Source organism: Zalophus californianus, chromosome 16 (assembly GCF_009762305.2).
Source record: "Zalophus californianus isolate mZalCal1 chromosome 16, mZalCal1.pri.v2, whole genome shotgun sequence".
Lineage (NCBI taxonomy): Eukaryota > Metazoa > Chordata > Mammalia > Carnivora > Otariidae > Zalophus > Zalophus californianus.
Window position 1 is genome coordinate 43,062,732 of NC_045610.1, and position 16,688 is coordinate 43,079,419.

The following is a 16,688-nucleotide window of genomic DNA, read 5'->3' on the forward strand; positions in this document are numbered from 1 at the left end:
CGCCATTGGTTCAACCAATGTTGAACACTTTTCTCTGCCAGGAATGGGGAGACAGCGATGAATAGAGTGTGGTCTCTGCTCTTGACCAAAGTGGACGTATAAGCAGATGATGGCCATATCATGTGATACAAAAGGCAGACACTGGGGTTGTTAGGAAAAAAACAAGGGCATTCTAGGCAAAGGGAACCCCATGGGCAAAGCCATGGGAGAACATGGCATAATCAGGGAACAGTGAGAAGGAGAGTGTGCCTGGAACATAGGATGAGTGTAGAGCAGAGTGGCAGGGCTGATCTAAGTAAGGATTTGGGCTGAGCCCCAGCAAAATTTCAATCTCACGCTGGCTTGGCCCTGCAGCACACATCTGAGCCGCCCCTGCCTGCTCTCAACAGCAGATCTCATTTCTTTACTGACTTGAGCCAATCAGAACTGGGAGACATTTACACACACAGACACACACACACACACCAGAGGACATGTGAAAGCCAAACGTTGGTGGGTTTTGGATCTATGCCCTCTCTCTCTAATCAATGACTGGATTCTATCCCTACCAACACTCTCTTTTCATGCCAATAGGAGCAGGAGTGGTCAGTGACTCTGAACTTCCTGGTAAAGAACTCTAGGGCAGGACTTTGGTTCTCCCTGACTGGAGACATGGCTACAGACGGAGGAAGGCTTGGCTCTATGTATGTACCAGATCTGACCGTGTGACTATGTCTGTGTGTGTGTGTAGATGGCTATATATGTGTGAGTGTATACATGCACGTCTTTAGGGAGTGGTGTGAATTGGCTGCCTTGAAGTCTCAAGAGATATAATCCCAATTCCTTGTCAGAAAAAGAGGGATAGATTGGTCTATTGACATCCCAGTAGGATTCAAATGGGAAACTTCCTTGTGGGTCAGAAAGTGAGATGGCTATAATACATAGTTTCAAATTACTTGACTCTCCTATTAAGAGGCAGGGTTTATGTCTCCTCACCTTGACTATGTCTCCTTACCTTGACTCCTCACCTTTGACCAGTTGGGTATGGTGGAAGTGATGTTATGTGACATACAAGTCTGGGTCGTGAGAACTCATGCAGTTTAGACCTTGTTCATGGGAACCCTCACCCTTGTTCATGTGAACCCTCACCCTCGGGCTGCCTGAGCTGCCATATAAGAAGTCAGACTATCCAGAGACCACCATGCTAGAGAGGCCACATATAGGTGCTCTGGTTAATAGTTCTAGCTGAGCCCAGCCTTGCAGCCATCCCTACTAACACACTCGACAGATGGGTGAAACCATCTTAAATCCCCCAGACCAGCCCACCTACCAGCTGAATATCATCAGGTGTCCTCAGTGATGACTGTGGAACGGAAGAATCACCCAACCAAGCCTTTCCCAAATTCCTGACCCATAAAATTGTGGGATATAATAAAATGGTTGTTGTTTTAAGCTACTCAGTGTTAGGGTACTTTGTTATGCAGCAATAGATAACTGAAACAAATGGATAGTAATAATTAAGCTCATTAAGTACTTACTATGTATCTGGGATTGTTCTAAGTATTTGACATGCATTAATTTTTTCTAAAGATTTTATTTATTTATTTGACAGAGAGAGAGAGCACAAGTAGGCAGACAGGCAGGCAGAGGCAGAGGGAGAAGCAGCCTCCCTGCTGAGCATGGGCTCCATCCCAGGAGCTGGGATCATGATCTGAGCCGAAGGCAGACACTTTTAACTGACCGAGCCACCCAGGTACCCCAGTAAAATTTTTTTTTTCTTTTTGGTTGTTTTTATTATGCACTACATTAATACACTGTATAACCTTCTAGAAGGGGTAGATGAGTATGACTGAGTTATTTTTCATCAATCAGGAAAATGCTTCCTTAATCGATATTCTCCAAACCCTTTGACACATAGTAACGATTAACTCCAGAGACTCTCCTATCTCTTTGCATCAAACTCCATTGATATGGATAATAGGCAACCCTTTTTTCCTTGCCCCCGTTACTGAACCTGTGGATGTACGCCGTGGCTATGCCCGGGATGACCAGGCACACGGCCATGACGCCGATCCCAGGCAGGATCTCGAACCACATCGCAGCATGGTTGCCAGAGCCAAGCCCCTGCCTGCCCCGCCCGGTAAAGGTGACCCGGCCTCCTCCCAGTAAAATTTTAAATAGATAAAATCTTTAGAAGAAACGAAGAACCAGGAGGATTAAATGAACAACCCTAGGATCCCACAGTCTCTTTGCACCAAGTCAAGAACAGATCCCAAGCTTGCTGACTCTCAGTCTAGAGGGAAAAATAGAACATTCTATTTCAACATTCTCTTCCTTCTGGACCACCATACATGCCTTCTGTGTCACGGTCACCAAACAAAATCCTTGGTTTCAATCTCTGATATTTACTGTAGATGTGCAAAAATGACTAGCTCCCTCTCAGGACTTGTGGGTGCACAAATGCATGTGTGTGCACACGTAAACACAGACACACACATTCATTTTCACCAGAGCTAGGTAAGCTTTTTGTTGATATCCTCTCAGGGATCAGGATTTTTGCTTTCAAAGGCATTAATCTGGCTCAGGATCCTACACTAGGAATTTCTCTTGGCCTTCTCTTCTTTTCCATTTTTCCCTCATGTAATTCAAAGTAGAACAGCGACATGACTACATGTGGTAGGCAGCTTCTCAGTTGGTCCCCAGTGATCCCTGGTTCCTCGTGTTCTTTGTGTAATCTCCTCCCTGCGTGGTGAGGGATTGAGGTCTGCCAACAACACCCATGTGAGTAGGAAGCAGATTCCCTTCCTCCCCCCACCCTGTTCTAGTCAAGTCTTTGGATGCGACCCCAACCCCAACTGGCAGCTTAACTGCAGCCTCATGAGATTTTTGGGCCAAAGGCGCCCACCTAAACTGTGCCTGACGTTATGACCCACAGAAACTGTAAGATGATAAATATTTGTTGTTTAAAAATATTTCGTTTGGGGGTAATTTTTTTACATAGCAACAGATAACCAAAACACTGCATATGGAGGAGATTCTGGGTTCCAAATGATGTATACAGTAAGTAAGAGACAGAAGAAAATTCTTTCTTTGATCCATCCATTCATTCACTCATGGTTTCAATACACTTCTGCCTGCTTTTCCCCTAGGAATACAAAGATGAATGACACCATTTCTGTCACTGAAGAGCTTCCAGCCTAGTGGGAGAGGCAAACTTGTAAGTGGCTCCTTAACATTTTCTTTCATTCCTTCTTTTCTCCCTTTCTTCCTTTTTTCTTTCTTTCTTCCTTTCTTTATGTTTTTTAAATATTTTATTTATTTATTTATTTTAAAGATTTTATTTATTTGAGAGAGAGAGAGAATGAGAGATAGAGAGCACGAGAGGGAAGAGGGTCAGAGGGAGAAGCAGACTCCCCGCTGAGCAGGGAGCCCGACGTGGGACTCGATCCCAGGACTCCAGGATCATGACCTGAGCCGAAGGCAGTCGCTTAACCGACTGAGCCACCCAGGTGCCCCTAAATATTTTATTTATTTATTTGACAGAGAGAAAGAGAGCAAGGGCACAAGTTGCGGGGGGCACACTCCCCACTGAGCAGGGAGCCTGTTGCCAGGCTCAATCCCAGGACCCTGAGATCACGACCTGAGCCGAAGCAGAAGTTTAACAGACTGAGTCACCCAGGTGCCCCTGGATTCTTAAAATTTTAGTGAAAAATGCTAACAGAGGAAGGTTCAGGGTTCCTGAGCAACACAGAAGAGGGAGAAAATAATTCTGCCTGGCTATATGAATAAAGCTCCATAGAGAGGACATTTGGGTTGGGTTTTGAAAAAGGGATAGGAATTTGCCAGGAAGACAAGGGAAGGAAGAGCTTACCAGATAGTAGGGGCTACACTTACACGTACTGAGAGGCCAAGGAAGCCCAGTATGTTTGAGGCTCACTGAGCATCCCATGTGGCTGGATCTTAGAGTACTAGGTGGCAGGGGAGACTGGCAAGGTAGTTGACTAGGCAGTCAAGGTACTTGGTGCCAGCCTCAGGTTTTTGTCTTTTATCCTATAGAAAATAAAGAACAGGTAGAGATTTTTAAGCCAATGAGTACTGTGATCAGATTTGTGTTTTAGAAAGAGAACTCGGGAGGCAACATGGAGGATGACTGGAGAGAAGAGTCTAAAGTCAGAGAAATCAGGTAGGATGCTGATTCTGATCCAAGGGAGGGGTTGGATGAGGCCTGGCCCAAGCACTATCGGTCAGATCAAGAAGAAAGTGAAGGAGAAAGCAACTTGAGGGGGCGCCTGGGTGGCTCAGGCAGGGAGCCCTGCGCCAGGCTCCCTGCTCGGCGGGAAGCCTGCTTCTCCCTCTCCCACTCCCCCCACTTGTGTTCCCTCTCTCACTGGGTCTCTCTCTGTCAAATAAATAAATAAAATCTTAAAAAAAAAAAGAAGCAGCTTGAGGTTTCTAACTGGGATAATTGGGTGGATGATAAGCCATTCACCAATGGAAGGAATAAAGATAACATGCGGATTTGAGAGTGGAGAATCTATTAGGATCATGTAGGTCATGCTGCAGCTATAAATAACTTCAAAATCTCATTGGCTTAACAAAACAAAGACTTCTTTTGTTTCATCACTCATACTACAGGTCCTGTGTGGTCAGCAGGAGTCTCTACTCCACACAGTCACTTGGGGATCCAAGCTGACAGAGGCTCCACCATCTATAACACATGGCTTCTTCACTCATGTCCTCAGTTACATGGCAGGAGAAGAGAGAGATACTAGAGGATTGTGTGTGGGGCTTTTACTACCCCGGCCCAGACACAGTGCGCATCACTTCCATGCACATTTCATTGGCCAGAACCAGTCTTGTGGCCTCTCCTAACTACAGAGGGTTGGAAAGTATAGGGAAGCACATGGAATACTTAGTGAGCATGACTGTCTCTGCCACAAGGAGATAATAAATTCAGTTTTGAACACATTTACTTCAAGGAGAAGATATCCAGTAAGCAGTCGGAGATGTGGTTCTGATGTTCAGACCAGAGTTGAGAGCTTGAGCTAGAGGTCTGAGCACTGATCTTGTCCCTGACTTCTGGAGGGTTTATTCGTCCATCAATCTGGCAGATTGAGGCCTGCCTACACCGATGTGAGACATTCTAGACAGGAAGAGAAACATATATAAATAGTTATGATCTGCAAGAGGTCAAGTGACATGCTATTTGGCTACGAGCAAAAGTGCCGTGAAAGGAAAGATGGCGGAGCAGTGAATCCTATGATGGCGAGTAGGAGCCTCATAAGCCAAGAGCAATGATAGCTGACCTTTCAATGGATTGGTGAAGTTCTACCGGTAAGGAGTACACAGAAGCAGTGTAGTATGGTGGATCTGGGGAGAGAGGGCATGAGGCAAAAGAGATAAGTCTAGAAAGGGAGGTAGACAGGGGGCAGATAGTGGAATGTTTTAATGCCAGGTCAAGGAGACTGGACTTTATGCTGTCGTTATGAAAAGCACTGGAGGCTTGGGGGAGGGAGGGGACAGACAGACAGTGTGTGAAGAATGGATGGGCAAATTTTTTGCATTACTTTCCCCCCTTCAATAGAAACCAGCTTCTTCACTCACTTGCATGCACATATGTACACACACACACACACACACACACACACACACACACACACACCGTTTTCTGCCCACGTCCCAGTTCGATACCTTAGTCCTAAATTATAACTGCTTTATTGCTGTTACCAACTAGGCAATTTATGTGAATATCTGCCCACATAAGTCCTTCCTCCCTTTTTCTTTCCTTCCTTCCTTCCTCCCTCTCTCTCTCTTCCTTCTTTCCTTTCTTCCTTCCTTCACTTTCTACTGTCTTATTGAGATATAACATAAAGTGAAATGCATAAAGTACATTTTAATTTTAAGTACAGATTAATGAATTTTTCATGTGTCAATACTCATGTAAACACTGCTTAAGTCAAGATATAGGATACTTTTGGGGTGCCTGGGTGGCTCAGTTGGTTAAGTGACTGCTTCTTGGTTTCAGCTCAGGTCACGATCTCAGGATCGTGAGATTGAGCCCCATGCTGGGCTCTGTGCTCAGCACCAAGAGTCTGCTTGAGATTCTCTCTCTCCCTTTCCCTCCCCTTCTGCCCCTCTCCCACACATGCGCGCGCGCTCTCTCTCTCTCTCTCTCTCTCTCGCATGTGCATGCTCTCAAATAAATAAATAAAATATTTTTTAAAGATTTTTTTAAAAAATTTATGTACTTGAGAGAGAGAGCACGAGGGAGGGCAGCAGAGAGAGAAGCAGGCTCCCTGCTGAGCAGCAAGCTGGATGCAGGACTTGATCCCAGGACCCTGAGATAGTGACCTGAGTTGAAGGCAGATGCTTAATGGACGGAGCCACCCAGGCACCCCATAAATCTTTTTTAAAAAAAGATTTTATTTATTCATTTGAGACACAGAGATACAGAGAGAGAGAGAGAGAGCATGAGCAGGGGGAGAGGCAGAGGGAGAGGGAAAAGCAGCCTCCCTGCTGAGCCAGGAGCCCGATGTGGGGCTCGATCCCAGGACCCTGGGATCATGACCTGAGCCGAAGGCAGATGCTTAATCATCTGAGCCACCCAGGCGCCCCAATAAAAAAAAATCTTTAAAAAAATGATATAGAAAAAATAAAAATAAAAAAAGATATAGGACACTTCCTTCCTCCTATCTTCCAGTGATTTCTGCTCTAGAGGCAACTACTATTCTGACTTCTGTCACAATCAATTGTCAATTATTATGTCACAATTATGTCTGTTCTAGAACTTCTAGAAATGGAATAATATAATATTCCCTCTTTTATATCTAATGTCTATGAGGTCCATCCACATGGTTGAATCCTGGCCTTATACTGACTGTTCCAGCTTTTAAGATTTTTTTTTTTATTCATGAGAGACAGAGGAGGAAGGGGGGGGAGAGAGAGAGAGAGAAGCAGAGGGAGAAGCAGGCTCCCAAGGAGCAGGGAGCCCGATGCGGGGCTCGATCCCAGGACCCTGGGATCATGACCCGAGCCGAAGGCAGACGCCCAACCATCTGAGCCGCCCAGGCGCCCCTGTTCCAGCTTTTAAACCAACTTACTTTCCTTCTCTCCCTCCTCCTCTTCTTTCTTCCTCCTTCCTTCTCCCCCTTTCCTCCACCAGTATGTAGAAAGCCCCTTCAAAGGTGCCAGGGAATCAGCAGTGAGCAATGCAGTCTTGATTCCTGTCCTGTACGAAGGGTGTGCTCTAGTGGGAGGGACAGGTGAAGTGCCGGGTAATTACAATGCAGAGTGATGAGCACGGTGCTAGTCAAATCTAGGGTACTATGGGAATTCATAGAAGAGGCATCAAACCCCAGCTTTAGGGACCACAGAAGACTTCCTGGAGGAAACAACAACTGAGCTGAGACCTGAATGATGAATAGAGTGTTGTGAGCAGTCACCTGTGCAAAAACTGCAAGGCAAAAGAGAAAATGGTGCTTTCAAGGAACTGCAGGAAGGTCAGAGAGGTTCCACTCAGCTGGAGCATAGAGTGCAAAGTAGGGAGGGGTGAGGCTGTGGGGGCTAGGTGGGGCAGATGATGAAGGGCTTTGTGAGCTCCATTAGGGAGTCTAAACTTGAAGGAGCCATGGGCCATCACTGAGGGGTTTTCAAGAGAATGACACAGTAAGGATTTGGCTTTTTTTTCTCTCTTAATAAATTTGAGGGGCACCTGGGTGGCTCAGTCTGTTAAGCATCTGCCTTCAGCTCAGGTCATGATCCTGGGGTCCTGGGATTGAGACCCACATTGGGCTCTCTGCTTCTTCTCCCTCTCCCTCTGCCTGCCACTCTGCTTACTTGTGCTCTCTCTTTCTCTCTCTGTCAAATAAATAAATAATCTTTAAAAAAAATTGATTTTGAGTCGATTTTTTAAAAAGGCTTCCAGTTCTTTTTTTAAAATTAAGTAAATTAAATTAATAAGTAATTATTATTTTTTAAAAGTTTTGTTTAAGTAACCTCTATACCCCACATGGGGTTCAAACCCACTACCCCAAGATCAAGAGTCGCATACTCTACCGACTGAGCCCGCCAGGCTCAGGGGTAAGCCAGGTTTAAATCGACCCCTTAAATTGATTTTTTTTAAAGTGGGCTCCACACTGGGCATGGAGCCCAATGCAGGGCCTGAACTCATGACCCTGAGATCCAGACCCGACCTGAGATCAAGAGTTAGAACACTTTAACCGACAGAGCCACCCAGGCGCCCAAGTCAATTTTTAAAGGCATTTTAGTTTTTGGACGGTATATACATGGTACAAAAGGGCACATCATGAAGCACAGATCTCCCTGGCTCTTCAGTCCCCCCACCTCACCAGCGCCCCCCGCCCCAAGGTGATCTGTCTGTCTGCAGCGTGGAAAGCAACAAGATAATGGAAGCAAGAGTGGAAAAAGGAGAACTTTCAGGAAGCTATTGAACGTTCCGGGTAAGAGAGGATGGTAGTGACGGTGGGAATGATTTGCGAGGCACTGAGGAAGCAGGAACAGCAGAATTTGGGCACTGGTTAGAAGAAGGGGTTAAGGACCACACCCGAGGGAGGAGGACTGCCTTTCAGTGAGCCAAGGGGAACAAGGGGAGCACGGTGAGGGACGGGCTGTGGATGGTCTGCAAAGATGACCACCAGGAATGCCTTCTCCCTTCGGAGACTTTCAGCCATTTTACACTCTCCTCGAGTCTTGGGGGCCTTTGACTTGCTTTGATCAATAGGATGCAACAAAACTGATGTCCTGACAGTTCAGGTGTAGGGCTTAGGAGGCCTGGCACAGCTCCCACTTTTGCCCCTTGGAAGCCAGCCACCATGTGAAGTGCAATCACACTGCGGGAGAGAGAGAGCCTACCTCGAGAGAAAGGGGGAGAGACCCTCTGGGGGTGCGAGACTATGAAGGAGACAGAGAGACCCCCATCTCTTCCAGCCATTCTAGCAGAGGCACCGGACACATCAGGAAAACCATCTTGGATATTCCAGGCCCGGCTGAGCTGTCCCAGCCTACACTGCATGGCGCGGAGACAAGCTGTCCACACCAAACCCTGCGCAAGTTGCAGAATCATGAGCACACAAGATTGCTGTTGTTTTAAGCCACTCAGTTTTGGGTGGATTGTTACCCAATAGATAACTGAGAGAAGTAGGGAGGGACGGGGGAGAGAGGGTAGAAGTTCAGTTTCTTGCCCATCTATGCCTTAGAGTTCCACATCCATGGTCTGCTGCTTGCTTTCTTCTCGCTTTTAAAATCTCCAGAATCCCTGCTAAATACCTGCAGCTTTATAATCCAGAGCTCCGGTCTGGGAGCTTCAGGCGTCTTGGTCCACTGTTTCTCCCGTGCCCACATCAACGGCTCTGAAAGCCAACTGCATGTTGATTATTGTTTCCTTGGGTCAGCCTAGGGTTGGTCCCCACTCTACCTTTGGTTCTGGGGGAAGGAATTTGTTTTTTCTAACTTCATACCCCTGGGGGAAATGTTATTTCTTTGTGTTCCTCGTTTTCTAATGTGGGGCTAACTGTAAAGTAGTTGGGCACCAAATGCCAGAGGAATGACTAATGAGGCTCACTTGGAGAGAATCCTAAATGGGGTTCAATTCCTGACTTCCTGTCCCAACTGGAGGACTTCAGTCTCTCCCTTTACCCAAGAAAGTCTCACCTCACTCTCCGGCGGGGAGGGGGAGAGTCTGCCATTACTTGCCTCTGGAGAATGGGGCTCCCCAGGGTAGGGACCACCCCCCTCCTCTGGATTGCCTCTTCAGGGAGACTTGGGTACCTTCCATGCGGTCCCTGTTGACTGCTCTCTTTGTGGCCTGCCCAGAGCCCATTTCTCCACATCTTCCCTGTGCTGCCCAACTCAGTTCTAGTGACTGTGGAATCTAAGAAGGAACTGAGGAGGAGACTCTAGTCTAACCTGCCCATATTCGAGATAAGGAAACCAAGACCCAGGTCAGGGAAGTGACTTGTCCAAAGTCCCCAGCTGGTTCATGGCAGAGCTGAGGCCCCCGTTCCTCAACTCCCCAGTTGGTGCCCTCTGCTGCCCACACAGCCTCCTGCAGGGCTCTCCCCTCTCTGAGCTGCCTTTTCTTTTACCATTCTTTCTCTTCTCAACCTCTCTCCAGCACATGCCCCACGGAGGGCCACTTCCAACCGGGGAGGCAGTGACCAGCAGGCAGCCCTTCCTAATGAATGTGGGACCTACGGCATTTCTGAATACCAAGAGGCTGATGAGTGTGTGTGCACACACTCATCCACTTCCAAACACTGAACCCAGCCACTCATGCTTGGGCACTCAGACACATGCACACACTCCCAGTCACACACCCCCATTCGGGTGACCTGTGCTCTCCACCGATCCCCGCTCAGATGGCCCTTGGCACAAACTCAAGTCACAGGACTCTTTGCCTGGCCTCAGCCCTTGGTGTCCCACAAACTAGCCTAACTGGGTAAGGACAGTTGAATGACCTGTTCTGGCCCCTGATCCAGAGACAGGAAAGAGAGGATGGACACTTTCAGAGCTGTCATCAACATGGCACCTCTTCGTCTACTTAGAACTCCTGTCTCTGGGTCCCTAAATGTCCCTCCCTGGGAGGATAATGGGAAGGTGAGGACCCCACTTTCCTTCTTCTTCCTGCTCACTTTGCTACCCAACCCCTTGATAAGAATCTGTTTGAATGAAGCTCCTGCCAGGCGGTAGATTCCATCTGAGACACAGCTGGATCTCTTAAAACCCAAGGGGAGATGTGTCTCTTTCCTCCCAGTTCTCTCCTGTCCCCTCCTCCTGGGCACTGCCAGTCAAAGGTGCTGCCTGGTGAGACAAATTGGGTAAGACTGACCTGGGCCCCTGGTACCTACGCTAAGAGGGTAAGCGGTGCTGGGGGGAAGGGCGTGCGGCAGGGGGGCGGGGCAGGGGGCAGGCAGGGCGGGAACTGAGATGTCCCTTCAGAATTTGTTCCCTTCTTCCCCCCATCCCCTGCTCCCCACTCCACCCCACCCCCAGCCCCAGTCATTCCCATACCCCCCACCTCTGGAAAAGTCAGATTGGGATTCGATCCCCAGCCAGTTGCCCGAGTTCCGGAGCAGCTGTCCCAGGCTTGGGAGGGGGGAGGGGGCCAGGAATGCTGGAGCTGAGGCCTGGGCCGCCCCAGACAGAGCCGGCTCTGAATTCTGGGAATGTTTGTGCAGCTGGAGCCCATTAGGGGAGGGAGCCGCGCCGCTTATTAATCCCAGCCTTGTTCCCCGGGAGGGGCCGGGGCCCCCGCACACGAGTGGAGGGGGACGGGGTTTGCTGCGGGGGGGGGGGGCGGGGGAGGGGGTCCGGGCCCCGGCCTCCAGCCCTCAGCCCCCTGCTTGGTTGAGTCTCCGACAGGAGCTTGGAGATCTGGGGCCCTGGGCCTCACTCGCATGGTGCACATGTGTGTGGGGGAGGTGAGTCTGGATGCGGTGGGTGTGGGCACAGGTAAGGGGCCTGTCGGGACATGGTGAGGTTTGACAGAAGTGCTCCTTCCTGGGGAGGCAGGAGGCACACAGCGGTGCTGGGGTGGGGGGGGTGCTGTGTACTCCTCAGGGATCTTCACCTGCCCCCCAGAAGCTCCTTGCTGGCTGGCACGCTGACTAGCAGGAGAAGGTGATGAATTCTGTTGCTTCAAGTGTTTGAATGTTGCACAAAGAGGGCTGAGCAGTGAGTGGGGAGGCAGCTACGGGGGGCACATCCTGCAGCAACTCCAGGAGACACAGGGGTCCCTCCTGGAGTGGTGCAGTGTGGGACCTGCGCAACCACGCAGTGCTCCGGGTGTAGGGAGTCTGGGGGCCTGGGTTCGGTTCCAAGCGTGCACTGCAGTAGGGGCCTGGCCTGGTGTTCCAGTTCTACTGATGAGCTCTAGGGCCCCGAATACACTTCTTAGCCTCTCTGAGCCTTGCTTCCTTTACTGGGATGGGGTCTGTCCTATGAATTGCATAGGGTTGCTGTACAGATCGTGTTCCTTTGTCTGTGTATCCATCCATCCATCCATCCATCCCACAAACTTGACGACTACTTATCCTGCTGGTTACCAGGACCATTAGAAGCTCATCCTTAGTAGTATGGGGTGGGGTGGGGTTAGTCACTTCCACAAATAGAGTGTAATGTGGAGGACGCTCTAACCCTGTGTCGTGGAGACTGGAAGAAGAAGCACCTCTAGCCAGCCTGTTAATGTGTGTTCTTAGGATGACCTCTGTGAAGGTGCCCCGTGCACTGCGGGGCCCAGCACAGTGTGGAAAGGCTGTGGCAGGATCTTCTGGGACGGAGCTGAGGTTTCATTGTACTTACTGGACGGGCTCAGACCTTGCCACATCTCCAGCTGGGGGCAGGGGCTGTGGGATGCTCAGGGTGATGATACCAGGAAGGTTCTCGAATGAACTCTACTAGGACTTTGGTTGGTTGGGAGTTGTGACAGAAATCCCAGCATCCGGGCGCCTGGGTGGCTCAGTTGGTTAAGTGACTGCCTTCGGCTCAGGTCATGATCCTGGAGTCCCGGGATCGAGTCCCACGTCGGGCTCCCTGCTCGGCAGGGAGTCTGCTTCTCCCTCTGGCCCTCTTGCCTCTCCTGCTCTCTATCTCTCATTCTCTCTCTCTCAAATAAATAAATAAAATCTTTAAAAAAAAAAAAAGAAATCCCAGCATCCTCTTTGAGGGGCAGTGAGGAAGGCCCTATGATCAATTAGCTTTAGAGAGAGGGTTAGCTTTCTTTTTTTCTTTTTCTTTTCTTTCTTTCTTTCTTTTTTTTTTTTTTTTTTTTTTTGAGAGAGGGTTAGCTTGGTGCCCTTGCTGAAGTTCATCCTGGGAGATGGTGAAGGAGGGGCCTGGGACAAATGAGAGAGAGAGAAAGTCAGTGAGGGGCCGGGGCCTCAGGAGCTTTGGAGAGAGGTCATCTGCCTCAGCCACCCCCAGAGGCCTCAGCCAACAGGAAGAAGGAAGGCCTCTCCTCCTATCCCCATCCCCACCATAGTCCCTGAGTTCAAGGGGTTTCCAGCTCAGGTAGGGTGAGCTCCCCTCAGGACTTCAGAGAATTTCCCAGGAGGGCTGCTGGGACAGGAACTATAGAACACCAAGGCTGGTAATCACTCTGACAAAAATTTGGAATCTTGGGATGGGCAAGGAATGGGAATAGTCGTCTGAGAATTCCCAGGTCCTGCCCCAAAGTGTTGGCCCCAACGGCCCCAGATGGCACCAGGCACTTCAGGCAGAGTCTCTGAAGTGGGTATTCCTGCCTGAGGGGCTCACTGCTTTTAGGTTCCAGGCCACATGTCTAAGGGACTACACCAGAGCTGGCTCTGTGGAACAAAATCGTGAAGGTGAGTTGGGGCCCAGTTCCTGCCTTTAGGGAACCCTAGTCTAATAGGGAAGACAGCCCCCACTCTCAGGGAGCTTGTATCCCAGTGGAAGGGAATCATCATTTGTCCTCTAGGAACACCTAATCTGATGGTAGAGACATAGCCTTTGTCCTTAGGAAACGTCCAGTCCGATGGTGGAGGCAAGCATGCGTACATGCACGCATGCACACACACTTCTAAGATACAAAAAATTATAGACATGGGGTGAATATGAGGCAAGCTAATGAACCAAGGACCAGTTATGGGCAGTCAGGAGTAGTAGAATGAATGATAGGGGAGAAGAAATATGGAGTTAACTAAAGGAAGCTCCTGGAAGAAGATGGTGAACAATAAGGTTGACTAAAGGCAGGTGGGGGAGATCCCTTCTCTGTGTATGGATCCCGCAGCTCTCTCTCCCGCCTGGGGGAGGGTTGTGAAATGTCCAGACTGCACTAGTTGATCCTTAATATCCCTTCCAGCTTTAACGTCCTAGACTTCCTGGCCCCAGCCTTCTCACCCCTGCTTCCTCTCCCTCAGAGCCTCCCCCACCCCTGCCCTTCCTCTCGGCCTTCCATTTGGTCTCTCCTGAGGCAGGTGGTGCAGCCAGCTGCTTGGCCTGCGCCGAGATGAGATCCCACCCACAGTGTGGGATGGCGTTCGGTGGGGGTGGGCTGTGACCTGAGGAGCTGACAGCTGGGTTTGGGGCTCAGGCAGGGGGCACTGGGGTGAGGACATGGCTTGTGGCAGCTTTTGCCAATACCCTCGAATAGGGGAGATTTAGGGGGAAGGAGAGAAGGGTTCCAGGGATGTCATAGGTTTGGGCTGTGGTGGGTCTAAGTCCCTTTGCAGAGGTCCAAGAGGGGTCATCGGGGAAGAACAGGTTGAACTCCACTTCCCCTGAGCTGGGGGACATCGGGGCTAGAGTTGGGCCAGCCTGGGTGGTTCCTGCAGCTGCTGGGTGTGCTCCTTGGGAGGGAGCTGGGAGGTGGGGGGCAGCGTGGATGGGAAAGGACAGCTGGGTCTGCCAGGAGACCTGGCCTGACACCCCTCCTGAGACACTTCCCCACCCTCACCCCACACATGTGGACTAGGGTGGGGGGGTACTCTCCACCCCCAGAACAAGAGGTCAGACAGGGACCGACTGGGGTGGGAGAGCTTAGAGTGAGGCCCGGGCCGAAGGGAGCCATGTTATTTCCATCTTGGCACCTTTCCATCAGAAAGACTTACAGGGGGCGCCCGGGTGGCTCTGTTGGTTGAGCGACTGCCTTCGGCTCAGGTCATGATCCTGGAGTCCCGGGATCGAGTCCCGCGTCGGGCTCCCTGCTCGGCGGGGAGTCTGCTTCTCCCTCTGACCCTCTTCCCTCTCGTGCTCTCTATCTCTCTCATTCTCCGTCTCTCAAATAAATAAATTAAAAAAAGAAAAAAAAGAAAGACTTACAGGAAGAGTGCTGGGGTCACGTGGAGCCCCCAGCGATAGATGGCGGCTGGATGGCGGAATGTTCAGTTCAACTCCTGTTTCCATTGACTCAGCTGAGGGTGCTCCCCACCAAACTTCTGTCCTCTGTACCCCTGGCTCTTAAACTTTAGCAATGCCTGAGAGTCACTGGTTAAAACATAAGGCCATAAAGTCTGCCTCACTCCAGAGATTTTGATTCAGCAGGTCTAGGCTGGGGGCTGAGAATCCGAAGTTCCTGCCAGTCCCCAGGTGATGCCGATGCTCCCAGTCCAAAGACCATGCTTTGAGTAGTATTCTAGTCCTTCTTTCTCTCCTTTTTGCTCAGCTGTCCCATCCTTCTCCCAGCCCCTGCCTGTCTGCCTGCCCCCCACCCCCCAAGCCCAAGCCACCCCAGCTGCTAGGGGCTAAGCACATGGCTGGGGTGGCAGAGCCCAGGGTTAGACTCTCCGGGAACAGAGGGTATGGAGCTGGGCTCAGCCTGGCTTCTTCTGTGGGACCGAGGCCCAGCAACATACTGGGGTGATTCTCTATTCCCTCCTCCCCTCGCTTCCCCAGCACAGTGACCTTCAACCTGGGGGTCCCTGAGGATTCATGTGTGGACCAAGCATCACCTGTAGATTAGAATTTCCTACCTGTCTCCCAGGTCTGTGTGCTAATGGTCTTCAAATATGTATGGGTGCTGTTGTGGTAAAAATAAATAAATAAATAAAATTGTTTTTAAATCATTTACAAGTCTTAATGCATTTATACTTTCTTAACTTAAAAAATTATAGGGCGCCTGGGTGGCTCAGTTGGTTAAGCAACTGCCTTCGGCTCAGGTCATGATCCTGGAGTCCTGGGATCGAGTCCCACATCGGGCTCCCTGCTCAGCGGGGAGTCTGCTTCTCTCTCTGACCCTCCCCCCTCTCATGTGCTCTCTCTCTCTCTCTCTCTCTCTCTCATTCTCGCTCTCTCAAATAAATAAATAAAATCTTTTAAAAAAATTATAAAATATGGGGCGCCAGGGTGGCTCAGTATGTTAAGTGTCTGTGTTTGGCTCAGGGCATGATCCCAGGGTCCTGCTCGGTGGGGAGCCTGCTTCTCCCTCTCCCTCTGCCCTTCCCCCTGCTTGTGCTCTCTTGCTTTCTGTCAAATAAATAAATAAATAAATCTTTAAAAAAGTATAAAATAGATCACACTTATAAAGCATATTGGCATTTTGTTAAGATGAATTTTGTCAAGATGAATGACCCTTAACATAGCCTGCAAGGGCATGCGTGACTGTACAGGTTCATCCAAGCTCCTTCTCCTCACCACACAGACCTTAGTTCAGTTACACAAATGGACCTAACTCCCTCTGGCCTCACGGCCTTTGCACATGCAGTTCCTGCTGCCTACAACCGTCCAATAATTAATCTATGTCACTTCACAACCCCTTCCATTCCTTGGCTTGGTTAACTCTTACTTTTTCCCCAAATCTGGGCTAATCACTTCCTTAGCGAACGTTTTCCATCTCTCTCCCATGTCCATTCCCTCATTAGAGGCTGTCACCACACAGATATGTAGAGGTATTCCTCTGTCTGGAGCCCTCAACGTTGTTTTAGTTTTATATTATGTGTGTGGCTTTGATTAATTTCTGACTCCCCTATCAGTCTGAAATTTCTGTGAGGCAGAATCCATTTCTTCCTCCTGCTTCTTGCCCTCTGTTGTAGCTCTGGAGCCAGCCACAGTGCCTGGCACTAACCGGGTACTTAAACATACGGTTAAGGATGCAGTCAGTCAATCAACAAATAAAAGATTCCCTCCAAAGCCGAAAGAACGCACCAGCCAGGGGGCTTTGCAGCTAATCTGGCACGGAAAGGCAAAAGTTAAAACAACCCATACAACAAAAAACCCTCAAACGACCTATACAC

At 49.6% G+C, this 16,688-nt stretch overlaps 1 protein-coding gene across 1 annotated transcript; it reads right to left on the reverse strand.

Annotated features, from left to right (window-relative positions):
* Positions 1–1,749: 1,749 nt before the first annotated feature.
* Positions 1,750–2,112, reverse strand: LOC113908037 (NADH dehydrogenase [ubiquinone] 1 alpha subcomplex subunit 1). Its single transcript, XM_027567921.2, has one exon. The coding sequence runs from the start codon at positions 2,074–2,076 to the stop codon at positions 1,864–1,866; it is 213 nt and encodes a 70-aa protein (XP_027423722.1). The 5' UTR covers positions 2,077–2,112; the 3' UTR covers positions 1,750–1,863.
* Between the last annotated feature and the right edge of the window lie 14,576 nt (positions 2,113–16,688).